Consider the following 27,898-nt stretch of genomic DNA (forward strand, 5'->3'; position numbering starts at 1 on the left):
TGTTACAAACTAAACAAACAAAAGCGACGAGCTCTCCTGTGATCATCGGAAACTATTTCTGACAACGTCCGACTCAAACCGTTCATCCAGAGAGGTCTAAACATCTTCACAGCTGCCCCTCCGAAGATGCTGTAAAGGTGCATTCAGCTTCAATTATTTATTCTCAGCGCCTGAATGGGATCAGCGGTCTGGCGCCTGTAATTGGAGCTTGCAAAGTGAACAGCCTGTGAGGCCAGATTTGATAGCACAGAGTGTAGCACAGAGCTCCCCGGCTTTAATGAACACTACAGATGTGTCAAGTAGGGGGGGGGGGGGGTGCGCCCACAGCAATGTAAACAGCAGCCAATTACCTGCCTGGATGAGGATTCTTTACTCTTGCTTAGTGCTCACACGTGAAGAGACCGGAGCAGCTGCTGCGAGCTCTCGTTCCAGAGCGCTGCACACAAAGATCAACCACAGAGACGCTTCTGCATCTGAAGCATGACGCCACTTCTTCTGCACAACCTGCCACACATGTATCTGACACTCGTGCATCTATTTGAATAATTACAAGACAAAGACAAACAGAACTACAGAGTGTTAGCTATCAGCGTGGACAGAGTGATAAGACACGCCCACTAACTCCTTTGTGTCATCGAAGCGACGCATAAACATTTAAGCTAGGTCACTTAGCCATCAGCGACAACTCGAGACGCAGCGCCGAGTCGAGGACTGTCTGCTGGAGGCCACGACCACGGCGCTCCACAGCAGGGTCAGGCAGTGAGCGCTGAGACAGCCGATGGAGAGGACAGGGAGGGACAGGAGACGATGCAGATGCATGTCCGATGTGTCACTCAGCACTTAACCCAGAGGTGCTCTTGGGAGATGAATGTGTATAAATGGGAATCAGTGACTTCTGATTGTTAGCGGCCCCTCAGGGCTCTTTTGATTCTGATGCAGCAAACAAGAGAAGCAGGACATGGGTTTCCATCTTCACCTCAGCCGCTTCCTGCTGTCTGTTTACTCTCCACAGCTCCTAATGCATGTGCATATGAAGAGTGCATGAGATCCCAGGAGCCCAGAACCTGACATGAAGGATTCCAGTGTGTGTTTTTCCTGCATCTTGTCATCCAGCCAGTCCATTTAAAAGTGCTTTCATTCGTCGTGGCCGGACAGTAATGCATGATGACAGGTCTTAACTGAAGGTAGCTCATTATACTGCACTATACAAATACAAGAAATCAATATTAGTAATGCTTGGCTTCCCACCAAATGGAGTATTGTACATCGCCGCTTCAGTGCGCGTGCATCATGTCGGCGGTACAATACGTTAGGTCATGGAGAACGTGACTGTTTCTATGAAGAGTCGATGCTGATGCGTGCTCATGAATCGAGTAAATAGGAGCGTCCTGATCAGCTTTAGTGCTTGCAGAGATTCATCAGTTTGTAAAAGTTGTTCTCCTCGCGGCGAGCAGAAGCGGAGCGCTGTTGAGAGATATACTGGAGGACAGCTACAATATCACAGACAGAAAGTACACGTCTCCCCCGGGTCCATAATCATATTTCACTGCAGAATGTGCCGATTCTGATATGATGCAAGCCTCTTCAGTGCTCCTAGGCAGAACACGGGCGCCGTTGTCTCGAGGGTTTCTCCAGGCGGTCACACTTTACGATGCAGAGAGTCTAAATCTCATTACCTTTAACCGCTTTAATGCAACACACGATAACAGCGCCTTTGCTGTGTGAGAACTGAAGTGGTCTGACTTTAGCCTGCAGGGACAAAAGCCAGCGCCCATCCCGGCCTCCCAGGGGTTTAAATTAGTGCCCCCCCTTCGTGTCTCGGTGGCCTCTGAAGCCCCCTCACTTCTTCCACTGCAAAGGGTTACACCATGTCTCTGGTGGCAGGGCTTACTTAAAGCCCAACCCACATACCACACCAAGACACGAGCTATCTTTGAAAGTAACCTTGAGAAAGTAGGGCTGGAGGGGAGGGTTTTGGTCCTCTTGATTTGTCTCCTCTATAATAAGACTACATGATCTGTCCTCTCCAGAGAGCCCGCCACAGAATCAGCGAGCAGTCGATGCTGAATGTCGACCTCTAAATTATTGGAACAGCAACAATGCATTCAGTGGTTTGGCTTAATGCGACGTTATGTAAGCTCTGTGTCGCACAAAAAGGAAAACTCACAGTTGAGGATGAAGTGGTGCATTAGCCAGCGTCTTATGAATCTGATAAATATGACGTATGTTGGTGTTTTACTCTGTTTAAACTGTGCTGTCATAAAGCTCTCTAATAGGCCTTCAGGGGAATTTCTTCACATCGGGTGTGTAATACCTCCAGCTCCCTGCTGCCTCCTGAAGCCCTGAAAAAACAAACCGTGTGTTCTTGTTCGATGGGCACATGTGTCTTAATATGCAGCACAATCCCCATCCCTCAACACTCCTCTGTGCACACTTCCCTGAGTCTATCAGCGCTGCCCCGCGGCCGGCTCTATTGTCAGCTCTGTGACGCCTGGCATGAAATATTCACTATACCATGAGTCATGTTCAGGCTGCAGGGAGAGCTCTGCTCCACTATCCTATTCCCAGATCAGACTTGGCTAAGAGGAGTCACTGTTCACTTTGATCCACTGCTGGGCGTCCTGACTAAACGCCAAGCTGGGCCCATAAAAACAGCAGTTTTCTGTCAAACCCTGCTGACCACATCTTTCTCCCTCTAACATTAACATGTTGTAAGATCAGCTCTGAGTGGGTGGCAGCAGATAGCATGAGGTCGACTGTTAGCTGGAGAGACAGACAGACCTGACAGTGATCCATCTGTAAGTAGATCCACAGATATTTGATATTGATCTGTGGATACCTTCACCAATAGATCCTCTAACATGTGTCTCTAGTCTGTGTTGGTCTTCTGCTGGTGCCAGACCTCCTGGGCTTCTGGCGTATTAAAGATATATGAACCAGCTAATGTTACTTTCACATACTGTGTGTTAGCTCTGGTTTCTTGTCTTTGCACAGCTCGTTCAGCTGCTGCTGTAAACAGTAAAGAGGTGCCTGAGGAGCGGGCGATGATTAGTGGTTAAGTACGGACAGTGTGTGAGAGGCGTGATGTTTGTTCGGGGTCTCGGCTGTAAAGAGACGGTAAATTAGCAGAAACAAAGAACATCATCCCCCTCAGCAGCAGTGATTAATCTCACTTTGGGCTTTTAACTCTGTAAGCCGGCCACAAGCTTCCTCCAAAGTCGGACGGTATTTGCCGGACCATTTATTCATCACGGAGACCCAAATGAACAACCGCGGACGCCTCAATTACTGCTGGGAAAAATGTCTCTTATGTTTTGCTTCTCATTAAATCTCACTGAAGTTGTTTTACATTGTTGACATTCACAGAGGAGGCGTTGAAAAGACACCTGCTGGTCCTGATTGACGATGCAATTTAATATCTTTATCCGATAGTTGTCCACACAGTACGTGTGACCGTTAATCCTTCCTGCACACGCCAGAGCATGTGTTCACTTACTGTTAAAAAGGTATTTGCTCCACCTGCAGAAGAAATAAGGAGCTCTCTCTCTCTGCACTCTGTCACTATAACCACATAATTGGGCGCTACGCATCTGTTCCTTTATTCATCACATCCAAATGTCCTACTTTCTCAAACTAAAGGCCTCCGAGACGTTTACATGCATGAGGCGCTCATCACACCAGAGGCCAACTGTCACTGAAGGAAGGCTTTGGATTAGTCAAAGCGGCCCTTAGTATGGATGGGTGTGACAGCTCGAGTACTCGTTGCTAACAGATTATTAGCGTACAGTTTTCACTGCTCTTGTACCTGCACGCGCTACGTCAGACTGTAACAGTCAAACTCTGTATGAGTTACATGCATCATGTCGGCCGTGAGCAGGAGAAGATTTGAGGTGCTGAACTTAAATCTTAAAGCTCAAGAAGAAACCAGCAGGGACACAAAACAGGCTGCCTCACATCACATCATCAGCTAGCCGTGTTAGCACGTCATTGTGATGGTACCACATGAGGCTGCTCATCTTTAAAATGTGATCGACTTGAACACAGCTCTGCATGCGGTGGACACTGTAGCTTCAGTGTTTAGCCAGCTCTGCATGTGGTGGACACTGTAGCTTCAGTGTTTAGCCAGCTCTGCATGTGGTGGACACTGTAGCTTCAGTGTTTAGCCAGCTCTGCATGTGGTGGACACTGTAGCTTCAGTGTTTAGCCAGCTCTGCATGTGGTGGACACTGTAGCTTCAGTGTTTAGCCAGCTCTGCATGTGGTGGACGCTGTAGCTTCAGTGTTTAGCCAGCTCTGCATGTGATGGACACTGTAGCTTCAGTGTTTAGCCAGCTCTGCATGTGGTGGACACTGTAGCTTCAGTGTTTAGCCAGCTCTGCATGTGGTGGACACTGTAGCTTCAGTGTTTAGCCAGCTCTGCATGTGGTGGACGCTGTAGCTTCAGTGTTTAGCCAGCTCTGCATGTGGTGGACACTGTAGCTTCAGTGTTTAGCCAGCTCTGCATGTGGTGGACACTGTAGCTTCAGTGTTTAGCCAGCTCTGCATGTGGTGCACACTGTAGCTTCAGTGTTTAGCCACCTCTGCATGTGGTGGACACTGTAGCTTCAGTGTTTAGCCAGCTCTGCATGTGGTGGACACTGTAGCTTCAGTGTTTAGCCAGCTCTGCATGGGTCTGTAAAGCTTTCTGCGTTCTAACCTCTCTCCATGTTTCATCTCCAACATTGATCCTAGTTTGAGCAGCTTTCTGCTGCTGGAGCTTATTAGAAACATGCAGAGGCTTTTTAGCTCGGGTACAATCACTTCTATCTGAAGCAGTTCCACTGCCCGCTTCCATCGCTGCAACACCTGTTCACCTGATAACTGCTCTCATATCTGGCAAACCCAGGGGCGTCCAAAACGGCCTTCAAAGCCCCGCCTACCTTCTCTGGTCCAATCAGATCCAGAGCATTCAGGAGCAGAATCTAAAGTTAGAAGGAGGACATACTGGCTGCTGCATTGTTGTCAGAGAAGCTTCAACACAGCAGGTTTCCTTCATGATCACACAGGAAGAGAGCAGCTCTCTGATTGGCTGATTGATCACACAGGAAGAGAGCAGCTCTCTGATTGGCTGATTGATCACACAGGAAGAGAGCAGCTCTCTGATTGGTCCTTTAGGTATTCTTTAGGTATTGTGGACTACATTAGTCCTAAGCACATCACCTTTATTTGAAATGGACATGATGCTATCTACACATAGATGTTGACCTGTGTTTTCTGCTTGGACTATTAAAAGGCTTCACTCCTGTGTTGATGTCAGCGGGGTGAGAACACCATCCAAGGACGAACAGGGCCGCCCAGCGGCGTCACAAACAGAGCGCTTATTGTTTAAAACAGTCGCCTAACGAGACTCTTTAGGGAACTCGTCAGGTCTCCAAACTGATCAATAGACAGAATCTCACCAAGGATACCACTGATCTGTTACTGCTGCAGTTATCGAGTGCCATGACACCGGTACTGTTTTTACTTTTACTCCAGCCTCGGCTGTTCTGGGAGTTTTGCTTTTAGAAATGGCGAGTGTCTCGACACAGCAAACTTTAACAGAACATGGTGCCCTCGCTCTTCTTGTAACCGAGTGAATAAATGGCTGATATTGACTGTGGAACAAAAATGTCAATGAAGACTGAAAGAAAACGCTGTGCCTACTTGTGAAGAGCAAAAGAAAATGCCACAGTGGCTCAAAGAGCGGGGGGGGGGGGTATTGAGCCTGACACTCATCTCATCAGTGAATTGAGATGTTAGTGCATGCTGTTAACACACCGCCTAATCAATGACGGACAAACAGCACAGAGCCTCAGCAGGGGCGCCGCTCGGCTTCTCTAAAAGGACCCGCCAAGGACGTTCTGTGGTCTTTCTCCACACACACACACACACACACACACACACACACACACACACACACACACACACACACACACAAAGACCAGTGGTAATTAAAAGGACAATTCCCCTTGGTCACCTGAGGTCGATGTTAAATCTCAGGTAAAGAGTCGAATTAAAACTCTGGCGGCTCGACTTTGACTCAGTGTTAACAAAGCAGTCTCACGCCTGTTTGACTTGCTTAATAGCAGGTAACCATGTAAGTGTCCTTCCATTTGAATCCCCTTAATGACAGTCTGAAGTGGTCCTTGTTGCATCAAGAGGGCTTCTGTGTTGCTCTGTCGACACCTGCTGCCCTCCAGAATCAGCAGGAGCCCCGTCATGAATAAAGTCCACTAATAAACCCAATTAACCAGTCTGCAGAGTTCCCGTAGTAATCACAGTCAGAGGAGAGTGGATTGCACTTAAGACCAATCACAGAGAGAGGCAATCAGAAAGGAAAAGGCCGTTTAGTTTTAGTCTTTACATGGACTCTTAGCAGCACATTAAAGGTGGAGCCAGAGAAGCTCAGTCGACTCAGTCGGCCTGGATGACTGTCCGAGTCTTAAATCTTTATGTTCAGGTTGCATCAGGTACCAGAAGAAACAACACAAACCACCATGTACTCCTCTTTCCTCAAACGTACACTCTGTAAAGATACATCAGCACAGCCATCCCTGTAAATGTTCATATCTGCAGAGATGCTGACAGAGCAGAAGTGTGTTATGTATTGATTTTTACAAATTACAGAAAGATTGATTGTGCAGAGAACAACAATTACAAAGAGATCAGTGGATTTCCTCTTTTTGTTTTTCTCCTTCTTTGTGTTTAATTCAGAATAAAGACGACCTCAAACATTTTCATGGTATAGAATACTAAAAGATCGCTGGCAGATTCACGGCGTCTCGCTCCTCCTCTGACTCTCGCAGAGGATCACAGGATGTTGTGATCAAGGTCAGCTCTCATCCTTGCAGACCTGATTTTCCTTGTCGGTATTCCGAGCACCTCAGACGAACGTTGGCAGCAGTTTTTACTTGGCAGATAGCTCCCCGACCCGTTAGGGCGCACGGAAGAGACGCTCTCTGAATAGTCGATTCTTCCGACCTGTGGTGGTCAGCATTCCACGTGCGTCCGTCGCAGCTAAACGCTCTTCCTCTGCTCTCCTTTTAAGCCTCTGACAGGAAGGATGTGATATTGCACCTGGCCTCTTTCATGGCTCCCTCCCCCCCTCTTCGCTTCTGCCTCGCCGTGGAGCGGTTCCACCTCTCCACACTAATTGTTCATTCCCTCCTCTCCCTCTTATTCCGCTCTGACACCTCCTCCCTGCAGAGCTCCAGTGCTCACGCCTTGAGAAAAGAGGACAACTCTTTATTCAAACTGTTAAACAGATGAGCTCATAAGCAAGCACGGCTCTGCTCCCCAGGATCCACAAAGAGGGAAACCAGCGATAAATCTGCTTTGATCCGGGCAGACCTTCCTGGTGCCAGAATGATAAACAGAACTTCCTCCAGCTCAGCCGCACTTTGTCTGAGTTGTTTAATGAAGCCCAGTCGGGGGGGGGAGCGTCCTGGCAAAGGATCTCAATCAAACTTCATCGTCTTATCTAATGACTCCCTGTGGGACTAGCAGGTCCTGGTCTGACCCAGGAGTCCAGCTCCAAGTTCAGCTGGTCTAACAAGTGTTCTGGACCAACATGTGGATTAGTTAAAAGTTTATTGCATAAGAGGTTGATTCAAAACGTGTCCATGTAGTATAACACTGCTCCTGGTGTCCCATTCACTGTGTATAAATATGGACGACGCGTCTCCCTCCGTGGGAAGAGTTTGGATCCGCAGAAGTGACGCCATGTTTTCTTCTCTTCTTTGATAAACTGGAGCTGAAGAACAACACTGCAGGCAGTCATTACCACCCGACGTCTCTGACGCCCAGCCTCCTCCACCGCCGTCCTCGTCGCCTGTCCCGACCTCCAGCTCAGCGGGGAGGACATGTGGACAACAGGAACACGAAGGAGACCTCCTTCCTGCTGCTCTTCAATCAGCAGGGGGAGCTCTCAGAGTTCAGGGTTCATATCTTGTCTTGTTTGTTTTACTGACCCCTGACTAACATTTGTCCATTAAAAGAAAAAGAGGTTTGCTACGAGCCTCACTGGAAGACAAAGGGACGCAGACTAATGTGTCCAATATGCAAACTCTGCAACGACGGCGTCACCTCTTTAATGTAATTCAAATCTAATCTGCAGTAACAGCAGAAACATTTTAATTAAACATGGAGAAAAACTTGGGTTGTAACACTGTGATAAGTGGGAGACAAACGTCTGTCTTATCGTCTCTTCTCGGGTTTATTGTTTGGAAACAGCAGATGGACGACTTTATCATTTTCATTTAACAGCAGGAAAGCATCAGTTCACATGTTTTGATGACTTGTAAGTATTAATATTCAAGGTGCACCATGCTCCTGTCACTATGAGAGTGATTAGGGATTGATCATGAACACGTCCTGTTTACATGTGTGCAGCGGATCAATGGAGATTCTGCAGCATGGAGCCTCGGCCTTGTCGTGTGGCGAGGGAAAGGAGCGGGCAGATTAAAGCGGCTTTGTCTGCGCGTAAGTGGATTATCAGCAGGTAGAGTGCTCCCTGTGTATCCACGCCGATTGTGTTAGTGCACTTCCTGCCCGGCCGCAGAGAGGACCATCTGCCATTTAGCCCTGATGGATGGTCGCGAGCAGACGCCGCTCTCCTCCACACAGAACACCTGCTGAATTCTGATCACGCTGTTGGCTCGTATTAGTGAAGCCCGTCACTTTGTCACGATAGCATCCGTGTCTTACTGCCGGGGTTCAAACAGCAACAACCACGGACACACACACACACACACACACACACACACACACTCGAGCTGTAAACAAGAGTAACAGATTTTGGTGCTTAAGAAAAATGGCTTCTCTCCAATGCAAACAGACCTGGTAGACATGAACGAGCCTCATTACGGCCTGCATCATGCCCAATGCTCTTTATTTCAGTGAACAGACTGTAATATTTTGACTGGCATCAAATAGACGTAAGCGTGCCAACTCCTAACAGGATTGTGTGTCTTGAAGCATGCGCTCAGCCAGCGACGCAGTACAGCATGTCGACTTCATGCACACAAGACGGAAACGAGAAACAGAAGGACAAACAAGACGAGCGCAGCAGAGGGGGGAGGAGACGCACACAACAACAGCATCGCCATTCAAAGGAGATATGAGACTGTTCAGGCCAGGGAGCGTCTTAAAGACAGACACTTTGAAAAGTGACATGTGTGGAGACGTAAATGAAAAGAGACTTTATCCTGTTGGAGAAGCAAAACAAATATCAAGAGTCCTTTGATGACATAAAAATCCACCACAGGTTGTCAAGTGGCCGTCAGCCGGTGTGAAACAGAGCGTTAACAAATGGAAATTACAGGCAGGGAAATATTTATACTTTGCTGCATTTCAATATTCAAATGAAGTCTGTGGGAGAAACAACTTCATGACAGCTTATTTGTCATTTCAACATCCAGAAATAAACTCGTAAGAGCATCAATCTGCTTTTTCTATTTGTTTTTTAAGATGGAATAAAATAAAAAGGCGCCGTGGTTGTCTCTGCACACGGGGAACATTGATCCTAAAAGTCACTCGTGCGTTAACGTGTCATATCTGGAAGGATTTACTTGCATGCAAATAAAAGAAATTGCAATCATAGAGTTGGAAGTCGGATGTTTTGCATGGCGCTTGGCATCGTTCTTCTTACGCCTAGTCCCGCCTCCTTTGACCCCGAGTCTGTTGCTGAAATGATCCGACTCTGGAAGATTTCAGGAGTCCGTACGTTGTTGTGCGTTTCCTCGTCTGACTTCCTGTCCGGGTCGATCCATCTTGTCCAGCTTGGCGTGTGCTTGCAGCGAGCGAGCGTGGAACATGGAGCAGAGCGGACGCTGGAGAAGGAGCACTGTGCATGCTGTGGAGGTCTGTTCGTCCAATCACACGGCTTCTCAGCTTTCCCCCTGACTTGGAGGTCTCGTCATAGAGCGACGTGTGTGTCAGCTGATAACAGCGAATCACTGCTCGTGCTCCATCTGACACACTCGTGTATCTTTCAGTATCACCTCTTCTTCTGTTGTTACATTGAACCATCTTCAGCTTCACGCCATATAAAATACATTTTCATTCTCTGCCCGCTCTTTGTATTATTTATCCCCCCCCCCTCCACCCATGAAGTCTAAACAGCAGCTTGATGTGTGTTGAATCCGTGTCAGTCACCACACAAAGCGTGTTTTGTTGCGGTGCGAGGCCTGTTGACCCTCTCCGTGTGGCGGGTGCGCTCTCAGTCAGATCACACGTCCTGATACCAAAGAGAGAAAGACCCCGTGTCCCCCTGACAGCCCTCTCCTACCGCCCGTCACCTTATCTCATCAAGCCTGTCAGGAAATAAATGAGACTAGAGCTGACGCAGGGAAGACGCACGCCGTGTCCTTTGTGACTCACGTGACATCGGCTGATAATCCTGTTTTGCTTCCATAATTTCATGCATGTGCATTTTCAGATTGATTCCAGTCGGATGCACAGCTCTGGTTTGATAATATAACACCTCGCAAATGATGAAAAATGCAATTCCATCATGTTGATGTGACACATTTTACAAATGTAGCTGAGGCTGAAATCTTCATTTGCAGAGCAGGAGGACTTTAATTAACGGGAAGCTGAAATCCTTCATATCTGAAACTATCAACATGTTTTAAAGGAGTGGATCCAAATGTGCAGGCTCCAGTAAGATGAAGAATGGTACAGTGGTCCTCTGCTCGTTTGGTGAAGCAGACACTGGGGTTGGATTAAGATTGTACGTGTTGTACCTTTAATCTGAGCGCAGGCTGTTTGCTTTATGGTCCTCCAGATGAAGCAATCCATCCTGGAGGGAAGGATTACTATCTGACCAATCGGATACAGATATCAAACCCAGGCCTGTGTGTTGCTCCGTCTCTGCCTCTCAATAATAACCGTAAATCTCCACTACAGCCCTCCACGGGCGCCGCTCGCCGCCTCAGGCCTCTTCTATCCTATGAAAACAAGCAGGCCGGCCATCTCAGCCTCCACCACCTGCAGAGCCTTTTACTGTCCTTCCCATGAGCACCGGCAGCTGATATGAAAACACACCCACTCACTTGACTTTAGCTAGCTGCCCACAGGTGGAGTCTTTTCCCCCGGAGCGCCCAACACGCCGCAGACGGGAGAACGGAGAGACATAGTTTGTGTTGAGTGGCGGGGGATTTAATCTCAGCGTCAGCGAGACGTTTAATTAATGTGGAGCCTTCTCACTCTGTGATATCCAGTCTTACATAACGGATGCATCCAAAGAGAATAAGGACCGTGTCCACTGAGGACCTTCCTTCGACCTGCAGCGCCCACAACCTTGGCTTCAGAGCTCTTCTCACCTCCGCTCATTGTTGCTAGGTTACCAAAAGTTTAACTCCCGCCTCCCTCGGTCATGATCGTTAGTTTGGTTTCTCAACAAGGAAACATGAAACACTACACCTGGAAACTGTGACCTCGAAAATGTCTCACCCGCCATTGTTCTGACAAAGAAGCCCCTCCCCTTCTGGGTTTTGATTGGTCGTTGAGGCAGCGGTGACGTTGAAGATTGCGGCTGTAGACTTTTTTTATCATCACATTTTTAAAACGTAACGAAGACTTTGAATCCAGAGCCCTGAAAGGGGATAAACCAATCACGAGCCAGAAGGCGGGGCATGATGTTGGGATGATTGGATCATTGAGAAGTGGGCGTGTCACAACAAATATGGCATAAGGATTCAAAGGAGCTTTTTGATTGGTTGACCGTAAAGCAGTGCCTTTGAATGCTTCCTTAAGCCCGTTCGTTTACTCTGAAAGGATCCAGAATCTCTGAAAGCAGCTGTCATAAAAGTCCCCCCACACCTGCCCCCCCTCGCCCCCCCTCGCCCCCTCTTACCCCTGTCTGCCCCACACATGCTTTTATCTTCCTGATCCGAGTACAAAGTGGATGCTGTGCTGCTGCTGCTGGGCCCCAGCCAGCCGAGGCAGGAAGGAGTCTCCTCCTCAGACACTGACTACACTATCAAATCAGCCCCACCCTGACTTCACTCTCTCTCTCTCACTCGCCCTTCTTCCTGCCTCTCTCTCTCTCTCCATGCTCATAAACAGCCAGGATTCCATTTTGCAGAAAAGACATTTTGCTGTGCTGTTGGTTTCCCGGGCTGCAGGATTACAGGTTCTATCCAGGCCGGCAGTCCAGAGTCCCACTGACCCTCCAAAGCCTGCAATTTAGCAGAGTTATTTATGGAGCGAGGAGAACACATCCTCCCTGCCTGCTCCTCTCTACTTTCATGAAGCTGGACAGCAGCAGAGACACCACCCCCCCCCCCCCCCCCAACAATCCTATTACCCCTCTACGGCCTCGTGGTGGGGCGATAAGAGCAGCCTGGCGCCCTGCGAGTCGGGCAGCGCTGAGCCCCCTTTAGCTGTGCTAGGTAGCTTAACTGTGAGAAGAATGCTCGGCCGAGCTTCCCCTCTCGTCCTTTCAGCGGGAATTAGCTTCTGCAAAGAGGTGTCTGCCTGGAGGAGAAATAAACTCAAATACGGCTGTCGACAAATCTGTGGAATAAAAGACGAGTGATGAGGGGGCGAGTCAAAAGACTGTGAACATCTGGAGAGGAAGCTGCGTCCTGTCCGGGTCCAAAACAAACACTGCTTTTAAAAATAGGTTTTGATTGAATCTCGTTGATGTCTTGCAGCCGGGCGTCGTCATGGTGATTCCCCCCTCCCTGCCTACACCCTGATTGGCGGCCACATTTTACAGTCACACAGATGATTGTTTTGCGTCTTCAGTAAATGTCCCCGTGCATGTGTTGGCCCTGACACACAGATTTATTAAAAAGGCCGACGGCCCATCTCATCCTCCTCTCAGCACCTGAAAGGAAATGAATGTCACCTCATTGAAATTGGCTCTCTCTCTCTCTCTCTCTCTCTCTCTCTCTCTCTCTCTCTCTCGCTCGCTCTCACTGCGAGCAGTAATCTCATTTCAGGTGCCTCCATTTCTTTCCCCACATTTTGAAAAACGCACATGTAATCAAAAACTGCCTTCATGTGATCCTGTCACCTGTCAGAGGTCGTCAGAGGTCAAACAGTCTGTTTACATCGATATCGCTTGATTCTGTTTCTATCAACCTTAACGTGAAGTGAAAGAGTGACCCTGCTGTGGCTGTGGTTGCCATAGTTACAGACATATAACTGACAGTTTCGATCGGCATGTTGTGATGATACTTTGTCTATAGCATCTGCTGTTACCATGACAACCAGAGGGCTACTCACGCTAAAAGTCGCCAGCTAACATGGTCACTTTTTTCAGCCGTAACAAACAACAACGCCAACGTCTGAATTGAACGAGGATGTGACCTTCACGACGAAGGCCGTTTGGTCCCAACCTGTGGTCCTGGACCGCTAAGAGGGGGCGCCTGAGATCTGGAGGACACAAGTCGTGGGCGCTCCGAGGACAAAAAGACAATAAATAAGGAGAGAGGTCCATTTCCTTTCTGGTTTCAAACAGTCAAAGTTGTGTTCGCAGCCTTTGGTGGCGCCCCCTGCTGGTAATAAAGAGAGTTAGTGTTAACCCTCCACGCTCAAACTACACTTGGCCCATGACGTGGGGATCACGTGTCGTTGCGTCTGTGGATCCAGCTCGCGTGTCAGCTGACGGCGAGTGAAAGTGCTGACAGTGCTCTTCACCCTCATCATCAAAGCTCCTGCTTCCCTCTGAACCTGCTCCTCACTGTGATCATCACTCCCTGTTCAGCCCAGCACACTGCGCCCTAATTATGGCGAGGCCAGCACGAGGAGAAGAAGGAGCCTCCGACGTGCGACTCTCAGCCTGCCAGAGCGAGAAGGAGAGAGAGCAGAAGAAAAGACGGAATGGATAATTAGGAATCTGGTCCATTTTTCCCTTTTTCCTCTTTCCCCTCTCCTCCGGCTCCTCCGGCTTCATCTGCATGTTTCAGAAGGTTTCTCCAATTAGCGAGGCGGTACCCCCGACCGCTCCTCCATCCGCCACCAGGGGGGAGAGGAGGGAGGTGTGTGAGGAGACGAGAGATCGGGGGAACAGTGTGAGTTTGAATAAATGGTTGAGATGAGCCGTTCCTCAGGTAAGGCGGGGGATGTTTAAGTCCCTGCTGTATGCATGCATTACTCTTTGTTCTCAGTGCTGACCTCCAGCACGCTGACAGGAAGTATCCCCTCACATGCACTGTGCTCCCAGTAACTAAAGCTGCATGGTGTGGATCAGAGTCCCTGAGGGATCATATAGATGTCATGGCTTCATGCACCCATCCTTCATCGACTCATTGAGCGCTTCACGGATCGTCAGCCTTTAAACGTCAAATCAGGGCGATCAATCTCATTGATGCATCGACTGATTAAAGACATCTGAGTTTGTAACATCCACACATGCTGTAGGTGAGCAGCCCATGCACACCGGCATTAAATCCAGCCTCACACGCCCCCGCTCGTGTCTCTCTTCTGCAGAATCAGCTGCAGCAGAGGGGACAGAATGATGGAGGCGAGAGACCAGAGGGAGGAAGAGAGGAGCTCGAGGTTCAGAGGGGAGAACACAACAGATCCTAAGTCCTAACTCATCAGCTGCCACTGCACAGAAACATCATGAAACAGCTGCTTCATTAGTCTGAAGACAAATCCACAGGTGATGATGTCACTGTGAGCGAGGTCGAAGCAGAGTCGTGTGGCGACAGAATCTGTTCATGGACGATCAAAAGGAGAGAGAGGAGGAGTAACTGCTGAAGCTCTGAGATCTGATTGCTGCTATAAAAGATCTTCCACCACTCGTTATGTCTTCATCCTATCAGAGCCCAGCGAGCGTGAAAACCTCGACATGCCTCCTGTAAAGGTCCTCTGTGCTGCAGACATGGGCAGGGACTGAAAAGGGTTCTTTGATGGGAAAGTTTCAGCTTCATGTTGATAATGAATCCAGACATTAACCACCACCATTATCTTCCATTTTCACCTGGAGGAGTGTTGAACGAGCGACTTCTTCCTCCGTTCCTGCCGTGGCTGCTTTTACTCCAGCTCCACACTCATTGTTTCCCTTTTTCACTTTCCATTAGTTTCCCCCTAAAATAGCAGAGAGCAGCGAAAAGCTGTGAAGCTAATCTGCTGCCTCCTCATTGGTCAGGACGGGCGCCGCGCTCGCTTTCAGCACCGATTGTTTGAATTCATCGTAGAATCCGATGAAAACATGTGAGCCGCTTTATGTTTCTGTTGACCTCATAACTCTCAGTTGTCCCCCCCCCCCCCCTCCCCCCCCCCTGTGCATTCACACACAGACGCCAATGAGAGGCGAATCATCGCTTCTTATGAATAAAAATAGATAACATTATGGGGGTTTCATTTCAACCATGTAATGTTGCTGTCACTTCTGCTTCTCGGATCCCGATGAATGCAGCGCAGGAGAAATCTCCCCCACGTCCCACGAGGGACATTTCATTCTCACGCGGCTGTAAGTCCTGCTACATCCTCGGAATATGAAATCACACGGCGGAGGACGGGTGGAAACAGAAATGCCACGGGGTATAATAGGCAGGCCTATTAAAACACATACTGTGGTCATGGGAGGAGGTTTGCCCCTGTGTGTGTGGGATGGAGTTCACCACGGATCCTGGCGTTGTGTTATTGCAGAGGGCCGGCCTCTCCTCCAATGCATTAATAGCAGGACTTCACTAATCACAGCACGACCTCCATTAAAGCAGAATGCAAAGTTCCCTGCTGAGGCTTTCAGTCAGAGGCGTCTGCAGACAGAGAAATAGACTTAGACAACACAGAAGAGATTAACAAAGCACCACATTAACCTTCAGGTGCATCTAATTGTTGGGAAATTGAACGCAGCTCTCAGTGAGGGGGAGATCAATAAATCGAGCCGGCCCGGCTTACAACCTCTAATCCTGCAAATCTTCTGCAGGTCCTGGAGTGCTGCATTGAATATCCGAAAGACTGGACGAGCGCCGCTTAAGCATAATGTATGTGATGCGTCTGACTGTGTGTCCATGCATTACTGCGGCGCCCGGCCTTCCTCACATCAGGATTTATTCAGGAGAACGCTTCCTCCCGTTTTCACTGGAATTTACACTCAGTGGTTAGCTTTATAAATCCTGCAAACATCAGGATGCTGCTCCTGTTCACACACGCAGCTCGCAGCAGGAGACCCTCGCCGCCCGACGGGAGGGGGGGGCGGGGTCGCTCTGATGAGAATCTGTCCTGTGCTCAGTCCCTGGTCTGGATCGTAACAGTACACAAAGAATCATTTAGATATAAAACCTCTTTTATCTGGAGCTGCACATACGCTCCGCCGCCCACATCCCTGAATGTTTATCATGACAACAAAACGCCTCGTCTCTGCACCAGCTCCGACTCGCCATGTGCTGCTTTCAGAGGCACCAACACTTTCACCTTACAGATCTCCACTGAGCAGCTCGAGGGTCGAAGAAGAACAGGAAACAAACGTCACATTTCAGATCCGCTAACAAGCTGTTGATTGAAGCTGAACAGAAAAGTTTCCTCGTACCCGCCGCTCGCTGCCTCTCTGCGCCGCCGTCTGTCGCTGCAAACACGTAGGATAGAACGACTCAAACAGGAAGTCAGGGGACAGAGCGCCCGCTCACTTTCAGTGTCTTTGATTAGCTCAGAGCGTATAGCATCTCATCGTAGCTCCTACATCACGCCGATGTTTCAATCTGGAGGTCCTCCTGCACAAAGTTTTCACTCAGTTTTCGCTAAATTTACGGAAACTTTTCACGGGACTTACGGTGATTAACTGGAAATGGAGGGTTCGAATCCATCGAGCGTTGTCGTCTGTGCAGGGCGAAGCTGCCCTCTCAGGTGCCACTTACGCCCGTTACGCCCTCGGGCCGCCTCTTTGTCTTCAGCGGCGTGGATCCTCCGCTGTGATGGCGTTTTGTTTTAAATCAGCATGACAGACGTGTGATGAAATATTCGGACTCTTCAGCTCGTCTCTCCTGAAAGAATCTTGAGCTGGTTATTCGTGCGTGAGCTTTCAGTGACACAGCAAGTTAAACACACGTGTTCAACATCAGCATGCAGCAGCAGTCCTCACACTCATCGGGTGAGTTACACGAGCGCTGTAATCACATTAAACGTACGCTTAGTGACTCGTGCACGCTCGACTTGTCGACTCGGTGGTGGGTGGTGATAAATTTAACCTCTCGCAGGCTTCTGTGCGCCACAGTTTGCTTCTATTCCTGGAAATGGAGGACGGCCTCACAGTTACACTTTGCCATATATAATGCATTTTATACACCTTTGTTATGCAAAAGAGTCATGATGAAAAGAGTTTCATCATTGAGAAATGGAATTCCAGCTGCCCCTCCTCCTCCTCCGCTCGGTGCTGGTAAGTGCTGCTGGAGGTGCAGCGCTGCACAGGGGAGGAAAATCCCCTCCGCTCCTGTTGAGCTGACGTACTTTCACCTTTTTTATATTTCATGTGGCTTCTTTTTGTTGTTCATGCGTTGGAGGAGCTGCTGCAGGGAGGGAGTCAGACCTGTAAACTGAGCAATCTGTGCACGTGTAACTACGAGCACAAAGGACACACTCTGCCTTTTAAATGAACCCAAGTCGCACTGGATGAAAGATATTAATTATTCACACTGTATTCTGCTTACAGTTTCAATGCACAACTCCTGACCCGGCACATTTTCAGCATATTTAACTTCTTCTATTGTTCTGCCTTAATGCTAATTCTGCAAGAATTTTAAACAGTGGCGTTGCAGCGGGGGATACGAGTGGATGTTGGGCTCGCGCTCTGCTCCCTTTGTGCTCCCTCGGGTGACAACATAATAATTGATAGGCATATAAATGATGTTGGAATTGGATGCACCATCAGTTTGTCTTAATATTACATCTCTTCATTGTTTGCTGCCTCGGGGGGCTGAGCGTGTTTGTCTTCTCTTTTAGACGCTGTGATTAACTGCAGAGACAAATCCGGCACATTAACATCAAAGAAACATATGTTGACATATTTCAGTTGGAGCACCCTCTGCTATTCTAATAAAACATGCGATGGGGCGCCTGTGGCCTAGTGGTCGGTGTGCACGCCTCATATATAAATGTTAGCCTGTCAGTACGGTGTGTTTGGGCCGGGCGGGTCACGTGGCGCTCTGCTGCTGCTGTCTTTATCACTCACACATCATTTTATTACTTTCACAGGAACCTTCAGTGAAAACGTCTGAACTTATCGGAGCTGGCGCTCGGCTTTCTTCTGCACAAAGCGTGTATAATGCGTGCACATGAATGCGAAACACGCGGCGTCAGAGCGGGAAAACGCTCCCAGAACACAACACTTTCATTCATCTGGTGTGCTGTGATTATTTCCAGCAGCTCAGAGCGAGAAAAGCTTTGCTATCTCAAAGGGAAGGGAAAATAAGGGGAAGGTGAGGCACAGTAAAGCTTAAATTGAGGCCATTATTGAGGGCAGTGAGGGAATCGTCTGGGGCTGGGCTGAGAAAGAGCCGAGGCAGACAGAGTTTTAGTTAGGTCAGATGAACACTGATGGCTGTTCTTATAAATGTCTGAACTGAAACAATGGTACAGAACATTGCTTTCTCGCCCTCACCTGCCAATTACACCTGACACCTGCCGTACAGTCTGCAGCAAAAGAGCAATCATTTGATGCGGCTGAGCGTTTAAACCTGGATGTTTCTTCTTTATCTGATTCAACATAAAGAAATATCTTCTGACACTTTGGAGCAGCTTTGAAAGCCGCCGTCTCTCCGACAGTCGAGGCAGCTGCAGCTAATTAGCTCAGATAATGTCGAGATGCAGAAAGATTCTTTGCTGCGCCAACATCAGATTCATCATCAGCGTGACAATCAGAGCCGAGATGGTGCAGCTGTGTGGACGTTAGAAATGTGAGTGCAGGTGTGTGTGTGTGTGTGTGTGTGTGTGTGTGTGTGTCGGGTCTGATTAGCTCTCAGGCTAACGACTGAAAAGCCAAAAAGATGCATCGACATTGTTGAATTCATTGTTCCAGCTGAGATCGATGATTTCAGGGTGTAACACGCTGTCATTCAAAAACGACAGATTTAAACTCCTCCAACAGCGAGAGCGCTACGTTTGCTCGAGTTTGTTTTCCCCATTTATTTAATGTTATTGTTTGCGCTCGCAGCCGAGCCCGCCCCCAGGGTCTGATTTCATTGTATTAGCATGTAATGCTAACAGCTAGCCTGAGCTCCCTCTGCCTCCCATCAGCCGCCTCTGGAAACGAGCTTGAACACGAGGTCATGTTGGGGTCAGATGTCCGAGTCAGCGTCAGGCCATAAAGCAGGAGGAGCTCTGTTGGATTTTAGAGACATGCACACCATGGAGGGTTTTCTACTCCTCGCTGTAACTCAGCGTTCGGTCACTTTAAGGTTAACTTGAGAGAAAACACAGACGTCAGCAAATAAAACAGGTGCCTTCTGGGACACGAAGTGCAGCGCTGCTGAACAGTGCTGACTCCCGGTGTGCAGGATGTCTCTGAACAGTGTGACCAGTGTAATGTCTCTGTTGATCAGCAGACGTCCCGCTGCCGAGTGATCAGATCCAGGAGGAGATAATGACCGCATATGAAACATGGCACAGTTAACGTGTTCTTCTTTCTGCAGCGACACCGAACATTTCTTTTCATATTTGCACAAATGTAAAAGCATGAATGCAATCAAATCAAATCTGTCACTTGACATTTTCTTTGTGCTTTCCAGTGTTCTGAATGAACGCGCACGAAGCTCGACTCCTGTGCATCTCCGTCTCTGTCTCTCACATTAAAACGCATTAGTGGCCCCTTCATAGAGAGAGAGAGAGAGGGGGGGGGGGGCGAGCGAGCATGTGTACAGATGAATCAGTGCTGTTTGTTGTGCTTTTTCAGGCCCGGGCTGTTTCAAGTAGCTGATTTGAGAGAGCTGCAGATCATGTTTAGTAAGCTGGCTCTCATTATATCAGACCCTGGGGAGAGAAGGGCCCTCTCACTCCATCCTATCAAAGCCACAGAGCTGCCTTAGAGGACATGCTTCAGTGTAGACGCTCCAGAGTACACAGGAGAAAGTACGGTGCTCAGCCCTCATCACCTCTCTGCAGGAGGCTGCCAACATCCCAGCTTTTGATCAGGCCTGGCTGTAATGGCTGTGGGTGACAGGTATACGAGACCGTGGTTGTGGGAATAAATAGCTTGATTAGCATAATGCATCACCAACAAATTCAGCATTCAGAGCGGCTGAAAGAAGTACTTTTTGCCCGAGTGCAGCATTCATGCTCCTCATATGATCGTATTTCATAGGACAAACACACAATTATGTAAACCTTGTGTTTGCCTCTGCACCGTTACAGGGTAATGTCATTTACTTCCACTGTGAGCCAAACACTCACTCAGTACGTCGTCTGCATCTCTGTCTGAACCGACTCGGCAGCTCCCATTGTCCACCCGAAAGCGTATTTCCCGTCTTTTCAGCCATCATAATTCAGCTGATACACGCGGCGTTTACCTCCAGAGATCCCAGCCATATTGATCCATGTGGAGCCGAGCGACGCTGCTATAAACACGCTAATCTGACATAAAAGCCGGCCTCTCAGCCTGTTGAAGCGATTTAGCTCTGCCTGCTAGCAATGAATAAATAAATAGATAAATGAGACGCTCGATTCCTGCAGTGCACCCCACCCGCACGCCGCCACCGGAGGCTCAGAGATGGGAGATTATGGAGAATCCAATCCTTTACATTTAGCAGGTCTTCAGCACCGCAGGCTTTTGGGGGGGGGGGGGGGGGGGGCAGACTCCTGTCCCCTTCACGCCTCCATCTTCACCCTGAGTCTGACCTTTGTGACCTTTCGTCCTTCTCAGGTGAGATTAGGAGCCACTCAGATTGTCCGCTGATAATCTTTGGGATAATTATTGAGAGGTGAACGTTTTATTTAAGGACCCATCAGTCCACACACACACACACACACACACACACACACACACACACACACACACACACACACACACACACACACACACACCCTGTGGGCTGATGTGGGTGTAATAAGGGGAGTGCAGATACCATTACAGCCTTCTGGATTACAGTTCTTCACTGTGACCTTCAGCAGCCCGTGGTGCACAACACTTACTGAGCAGTTTTTAGTAAACAAGTAAACAACAACAACAACAACTGTTTATGGATGGATCCATTCCTCCAGAAAAATAAAATCATTTGTTTCCTATGATCATTCACAATAATAGATTGACTGTCTGTGACATGCAGGAGGCGGAGTCAGAGGTGTGATGGCTGTTACAGCAGTCTGTGTGTGTCCGCTCCTCGTCCGTCGACAGGCTGCTCCCTCAGAGCGGACTGTTCTGATCTGTGTTTAACACCAATCAGCATCCTTCAGCCCTGACACAGAAACAAAGTGCTTATTATGATCTGTGGTCACGGCGAGTCAAAGCTGCAGATTAGACGATGAAAAACCATTTTCCTCTGATCATTTCACTCGGCTGTGACGTTTAGCTCAGCAGCCCGGACACGTTAGCTTAATCAGTGTGTCCAGATTTGATTCTGCTAAGCTAGCAACGTTTCGCTCAAGAAAACAGAACCTGAGCGTCTCACTTAAACAGACATGCATGAAAAACAAAAAGCCCAAAAGGTTTGAGACCACCTGGGTCAGCAGGCCTGTAAAATATGAAGGAGGAGTAATAAACATGATCAGCAGCCTCGTCTCTATTTAATATGAACTGTTAGATCCACACACTGAATTGAGTCTGTAAGAAAAGGTGTAATGGTCCTTTACTGAAGAACACGTCTCTGCAGCCCTGATGGGAACATGAACTCCTTTAGAGGAAACAGATGGTTTCACTGTTTTAACGGGCCGAGGAGAGAGAGAGAGAAGAGCTTTGGGATTTCCTGGGAGAGATGTTGAATTAAAAAACATATTTTTTAAATAATTTCCTTTGATGAATTCTTTAAACCCACAGCTGTGTTCCCCTCCTCTCCTCGCCCATTATTAATTCATTGACATTTTGCTCGCATGGAAATGATGGGGATGTATCCGAGTGAGGATGTGATCGCCTGCAGTGAGCTCACTGATGTTTCTTCGCCTGGTTTTATATTTCTGGGTGAGTTTGGGAGACTCGCTGAAGCTCGCTCTGCGCTCGCTCGCCCCGCAGGTCGTCAGCCTGTGTGTTTGTGCAGCATGTTAAACCACAGAGTGAGGAAACACCAGCAGCCCTCTCTGATCTCTCGGGACCTTCAGGTTCTGATCTGCACTCTGAACAATCAATCTCACACAGCATTGAGAATGCTGATCAGTAGTAATCCACAGTCCTCCCTGCAGTCTTTTCATCCTAAATCCCTCTCCAACAATAATTAAACTCTCAATCAGAACGCCTCTCTGAGGGCGAGATGTGCCTCACCACGCACCGTGCTCTACTTTTCGTTTCCCCACAATTAACCACAAGTGAAGCTGAGATTTTAATTCTGTTTGTAAACATTCAAACGTGGCCCCTCCTCCTGGGCTCAGAAGCTCCGCCCACTGCAGGACGTAGTGTTTACTGCTTGTACGTGCACTGCAAGCTAACACACGTTAGCACAAGCTAACCACCGGTGTTAGTCAGCTTCCTGTCCAACAGGAAGTAGAGCAGCTCCACGTTCAACACAAGGTTCAGCCTGGTTGTAGAAGCAGCTTTCTCCTCTCGCTGTTTCTCCTCACTCTGATTAGAGTTTCTCTTCTTTGCTGCTACGTCCACGTCCGTCATATTCACCACTTTGAATCTCCTCCAATCACTGAGCTGCATCCACTCCTAATCTCACCTGCCGTGCTCTCATTGGCTGGAGGAAACACACCAGCTCCGCCCACAAACGTCCCGAGTCAACCAGAACAAATCAGAAGAGTAAAATCCAGTCAGAGTCTCTGTAGACACAGTCACACATGTACGGAGGCCCAGAAGGGACAAAGCTTCACTTTAGGAGGAGACTGAGTTTTATTTTGAAGGGACAAAGAGCAGCTTCACTTTAGGAGGAGACTGAGCTTTATTTTGAAGGAGGAAGCTTAAACGTGTCCTGCTGTATTTGGAGGAACACGTTGTGTCTCTGCTCTCCTCCATGTTTCCCCTTCACTGACACTCTAATTATAATCAGAAGTCTAACCATGCGTTTTATTTTTAGCCCAGCAGGATTTAATTACAGTTCATTCCAACAGTCACACACATTTAATGAAATCATGATCGCTCTTTAGAAATCGTCCTGATTGAATAACGACCATGAGTGAGTCATTTTGTGAAAGGCTGAAACATGGTGATGGGTCTGTGTGGTGAACTCTTAATGGTTCCCCGTGTGAAGCTGATCCTTCAGACAGGAGACGTCAGAATAAAGACCAGTGGATCTTTGAGGCCGTCAGGTTTTTGGATCAGCAGAGGTCAGTAGATCCTGGAAAGGTTCGCTGGTCGTGGTCGGACAGGTGCGTAGATGGTGGCTGCTGCCGCGGTCAGGGTGAGAACATGGCGTGCTGGACTTGTCTCTGAGGATGTCAGGGAGTCTCTGAGACGTTGATGATTCTGCTCGTAGACGTCGGAGGCTTTGAGGAGAGTCGCTGAAGGGTTCTCGGTTCTTCTTTCTGGATTCATGCTCGTAACAATCCTCACTCCTGACGTCCGGCGCAGTCTGTCCCCCGCCGCCAACCGTGCAGTTAATGATCTCGCTTACAACATTAAAGCCACAGCGAGGAGAAATGGCACCGCAGCTGAGAGTCCCTCAACACACTGCTTCGATTCATCCCGGGCTGCAACGTCGCAGCAAGTCTCAGTCTAATCGAGAGAATCAAGCACCTGCCAGAAGAGACGGATTCTGTTTTAAACGCACGGACCACCGAGAGAGACGATACAACTCGACCGTCCTTTCACTCGACCCTGAAAGAACATCGAGCACTTTTTATCTGTGATTGGATCTTAAATCTCGAGAGCGTCTCCAACACAAAGATTCTTTTCCTCCACAGACCGACTCTTCAGCCTCAAACAGACAGCGAGCTCTGCTCTCCATGATTCAGACCTTCAGGATCCTTCTGGCTCTCGTTGTCTTTGAAACTTAAAAACACACGTTAGCCACGTCAGAGAGTCCGCCTGTCTGACAGCGCTCCATAAAAGATTGCAGGAAGTTAGCCGTGCTGTTAAACAAGTTATTGCACATAACAGAAGCTGTGCGTGAGTGGCTGTCATGTGACGTGCAGCAGCAGTGTCAGTAGCATGAAGACGAGGATCATCAATCAGCAGACAAGCTCTGCTCGTTACTATAAATCACCGGCGAGCCAGAGGGCATCATCTGTCCCCGCTCTCGCACAATCAGAGGAGCAGCGACGCCACTTTTCACAGATGGGAAAGAAAAACCAATACGGACCACTTGTTTTGTTTATTTGCTTCATCAACAATCATACACATTCGTCGGTCTCCCAGCACGTAAACACAGGACACGAACATCGGTTTGCCCATCTATTGTCATCAGCAAACAAGCCTGTGGATGTTTATCCCACATGAGGAAACATATTCAGTAGCACAGAAAACAAAGAGAAATGCTTCATAGAAAAGAACGAGCCAACATCAGTGCACGCCACGTGCACTCCTGCAGGTGTGCACGCCACGTGCACTCCTGCAGGAAGTCTATAAGATACACAGCTTCAAACACAAGTCATCGCTCTTCAGCTGTAAACAAAATGGAGGCGGCCCAACGATCAGCTGTTCGTGCTAAATGAACAGTTCTGACCGTCCTGCGAGTACGGACAAGCAAAAATAACAAACATGACAAATAAATGCATCATGTGGCGGTGAGCTCTGACTCCGCCTCCCTGTCCACAGGACGCTGAGCCGCCTGTGGTGACTGAGAGGACTGCAGGTGCAGAGCCACGTGCTACAGAGAAACGTGTCTTTATATCTGGTGCTCCCTAATCCAAGACCCCTATAGACCTAATCTAAGACCCCTATAGACCTAATCTAAGACCCCCTCAGACCTAATCTAAGACCCCTATAGACCTAATCTAAGACCCCCTCAGACCTAATCTAAGACCCCTTCAGACCTAATCTAAGACCCCCCTCAGACCTAATCTAAGACCCCCTCAGACCTAATCTAAGACCCCCTCAGACCTAATCTAAGACCCCCTGAGACCTAATCTAAGACCCCTTGAACCCTCTCGAAGTGCTGAGAAAACTGCATTTTTGATATCATTGAAGTAGAAATGCCTTCATGTAGATTTATGAATATTTAAATGAGATATGTGATGTTCCGATGTTCGATGTCCGTACTAAACCTCTGAAACACCGACGTGGTTTCCTGCTCCTCTAAACGATAGGAGAACTTAGCGACAGTTGCACAACTATTAAAGCATGGGGCAAAGTGGACACGCCCACTTTAAGGACACATAGCTGGCCAATCAGAGGAGAGTGGGCACGTGGGGGGAGGGGGGCCTTAAAGAGACAGCAGCTGAAATAAGTATCAGATTAATCCGGATGTTTCTGAGCGACACACTTCTCAGCGCTGTGCGGCAGGAGAAAATCATAAATGTCCTTTAAGAAGAAATCTGATGATCAATAGCAAGGCAACACAAGGAGAAGTCCGAGGCACCTTATGTTTGGTCATTCATTCTTTTGAAGTGCAGCTTCACTCCTGCACATTGTCTCAATTTCACAAACATGTTTGCATCCATGCAATCTAGACAGTGTGCAGGAGTTTGACCTTCAGTAAACAGAAGATCGCTGCATTACTGCAGATAGACTTCGACCCTCGTCTTCTTCCTCTACGAATTAAACTCATGTTTGCAAAACTGTGAAACAGAACCAGGTGCTTCGGCCCCGTGTACGCTCAGAGAGGAAGCGCCGGCTGTGTGCTCGGAGTGGTTAGCATGAAGCGCTGCAAACAGACAAAGAGTTAAATCTGAATCCTCCTGAAACGAGCTTCATCGTGTTTTAAACGCCGCGTGTTTGACCTCTTCATCGTGTTTTAAACGCAGCGTGTTTGACCTCTTCATCGTGTTTTAAACGCAGCGTGTTTGACCTCTTCATCGTGTTTTAAACGCAGCGTGTTTGACCTCTTCATCGTGTTTTAAACGCAGCGTGTTTGACCTCTTCATCGTGTTTTAAACGCAGCGTGTTTGACCTTCGGGTGAATCGCCTTCTTTCCAAACTCTCTGATTACGTGTGATTAAAAACTGCACCATGTTGCTTCATTCTCGTCTCGTTTACGTCCCGTCGTCTTCACGAGTGCACGTGTGAAAAAGGCTGATCTGAAGTTTGCACTGGAATCTTTGAAATGCTTTAATGAGTCCTGACATGAAATGCTTGTTGGATACAGAATGTGAAGTATTGCTGCTCTATATGTGCATTCTATGCAAGCATAGAAACAATAAACATATCGTAGCATATTCATTATATAAGATATTTTTGTGGCCAGCGTTGAGCCCATTTGTGGATTCATATACATTTCATAATTTACATATTTTCATATTTACATGCACGTCAAGTGCAAGACTTTTTTTTCATATTTCACTCAGTCAGAAACATAAATATGATCCAACTTAAAAGGACCGATTTCTGAAGTTAAAACCACACGAGACTCCGTCACAAGTCAGATTTTTTTTTTTAAGTGATAAAAATAGATAACAGAAAGTGACACTATGCACAGAGTGAAATTTTCTATTTTCCATAAGTGCACTGAAATGAGTCCAGAGCTCGCAAGCGGAGCCGTCAAGCGTAGAAGATGAGCTCAGGAATCTGTCCCCCTTGCACCCCGGTGCCGTTAGTGCTGTCTGAGGAGCACTGAAACTGAAAGGTCACCTTCCCACACTGCACCTCTGTCATCCCCTCCTGTCCAAAGTAGCTCAGCTCGTTCCCGTCCAGAACCACGCTGGCCGTGTAGAAGGTGTCGGGCTCGATCTGCACCGGGTACTCGAACCAAACTGGGAAGGTGTTGCTGGAACCATCAGAGAAGTATTTGCTGAGGTGTTGTCCCAGGAGTACTCCCTGGCGTTTCAGCTCAATCTTTGCGCTGTATTCTGCCGAGCCGCAGCTCGACCCGTACAGACCGACCCAGCGATGAAAACTCTTTTATCCACTGCGAACTGTATACTGTCACAGCGGCCCCTGTACCGCCACTGGTTGCTCCGGTAGGCGCAGGACTGGAATCTGTGGCAGCGCTGGGGTGTCAAGCCTTTCCTCGGCTGGCTGGCAAACTCCAGCTCCGGTTTCTTGGCCGCCGTGTACCACAGGAAGATGTCATTGGTCTCAGTAAGCGTCAACACGCCCGACTGGGCCGCTCCATTGCAAAATCATCAGAGCCATTGTAGGGATACGTATCAGGAACATGGCCTTGCCCAAAACCTTGCGCTTGTTATCAGTGGAGGAGGTGAGCTCCTTTCTCTGGCACTCAGCCTCAGCCCAGCTGAGCGCCGCCTCAAACACCACGATCTCTTTAGCGTTGAGCGTCTCCCGCTGCAGGATACTCTCCAGGGTCTGAGAGTCGATGTCGCAGAACCCCTCAGAGCGTAACGCCAGCTCGGCCTGGGCATCAATCACCTCCCAGCAGCGCTGCGTCAGCTCGGGCTCCTCAAACAGACAGCTCTGGGAGAGCAGCACGCAGGCGTTTTTGGCACTCAGGCTGGTCTCCAGGAAGTTGACGCAGGCACGTGCCAGGTGAGGGACAATGTACTTCTTGGCAGCGTAAAGAGTGGCTAACACGGTGTCAGCACTCAGTCAATCTCATCACAGTAAATGTATCTGTGGACAAAAAGAAGAAGGCATCGTGAAACAGCACAGAGGGCTTCGTGAACATTTGATCACATCGGTCCGTCTACAGAATCACTCATCGTGTTGCATAGTTTCTGTCACATCAGTTTGTGTTGCATCGCGCTCAACGACGCTCTCAAGAGATCTGAATCACAGATTCATAAAGTGAAGC

General features: G+C 48.5%; 2 protein-coding genes across 4 annotated transcripts in view; one reads left to right on the forward strand and one right to left on the reverse strand.

Annotated features, from left to right (window-relative positions):
* The window catches only part of LOC306835993 (uncharacterized protein), a 114,951-nt gene that overhangs the window by 25,510 nt on the left and 61,543 nt on the right, over positions 1 to 27,898 (forward strand). The gene's annotated exons all lie outside the window — the stretch shown is intronic.
* btbd3b (BTB (POZ) domain containing 3b) overlaps positions 25,773 to 27,898 on the reverse strand; it is a gene marked incomplete at its 5' end in the record, with an annotated part of 13,308 nt that continues 11,182 nt past the window's right edge. Inside the window, 5 exon segments of the mRNA XM_079362303.1 lie at positions 25,773 to 25,931; positions 26,102 to 27,029; positions 27,032 to 27,270; positions 27,272 to 27,692; positions 27,695 to 27,717. Of these exon segments, the coding sequence (XP_079218429.1) occupies positions 26,689 to 27,029; positions 27,032 to 27,270; positions 27,272 to 27,692; positions 27,695 to 27,717 (1,024 nt within the window). The 3' untranslated portion in view covers positions 25,773 to 25,931; positions 26,102 to 26,688.

This window comes from Symphodus melops (assembly GCF_947650265.1).
Source record: "Symphodus melops genome assembly, chromosome: 15".
Taxonomy (NCBI): Eukaryota; Metazoa; Chordata; class Actinopteri; order Labriformes; family Labridae; genus Symphodus; species Symphodus melops.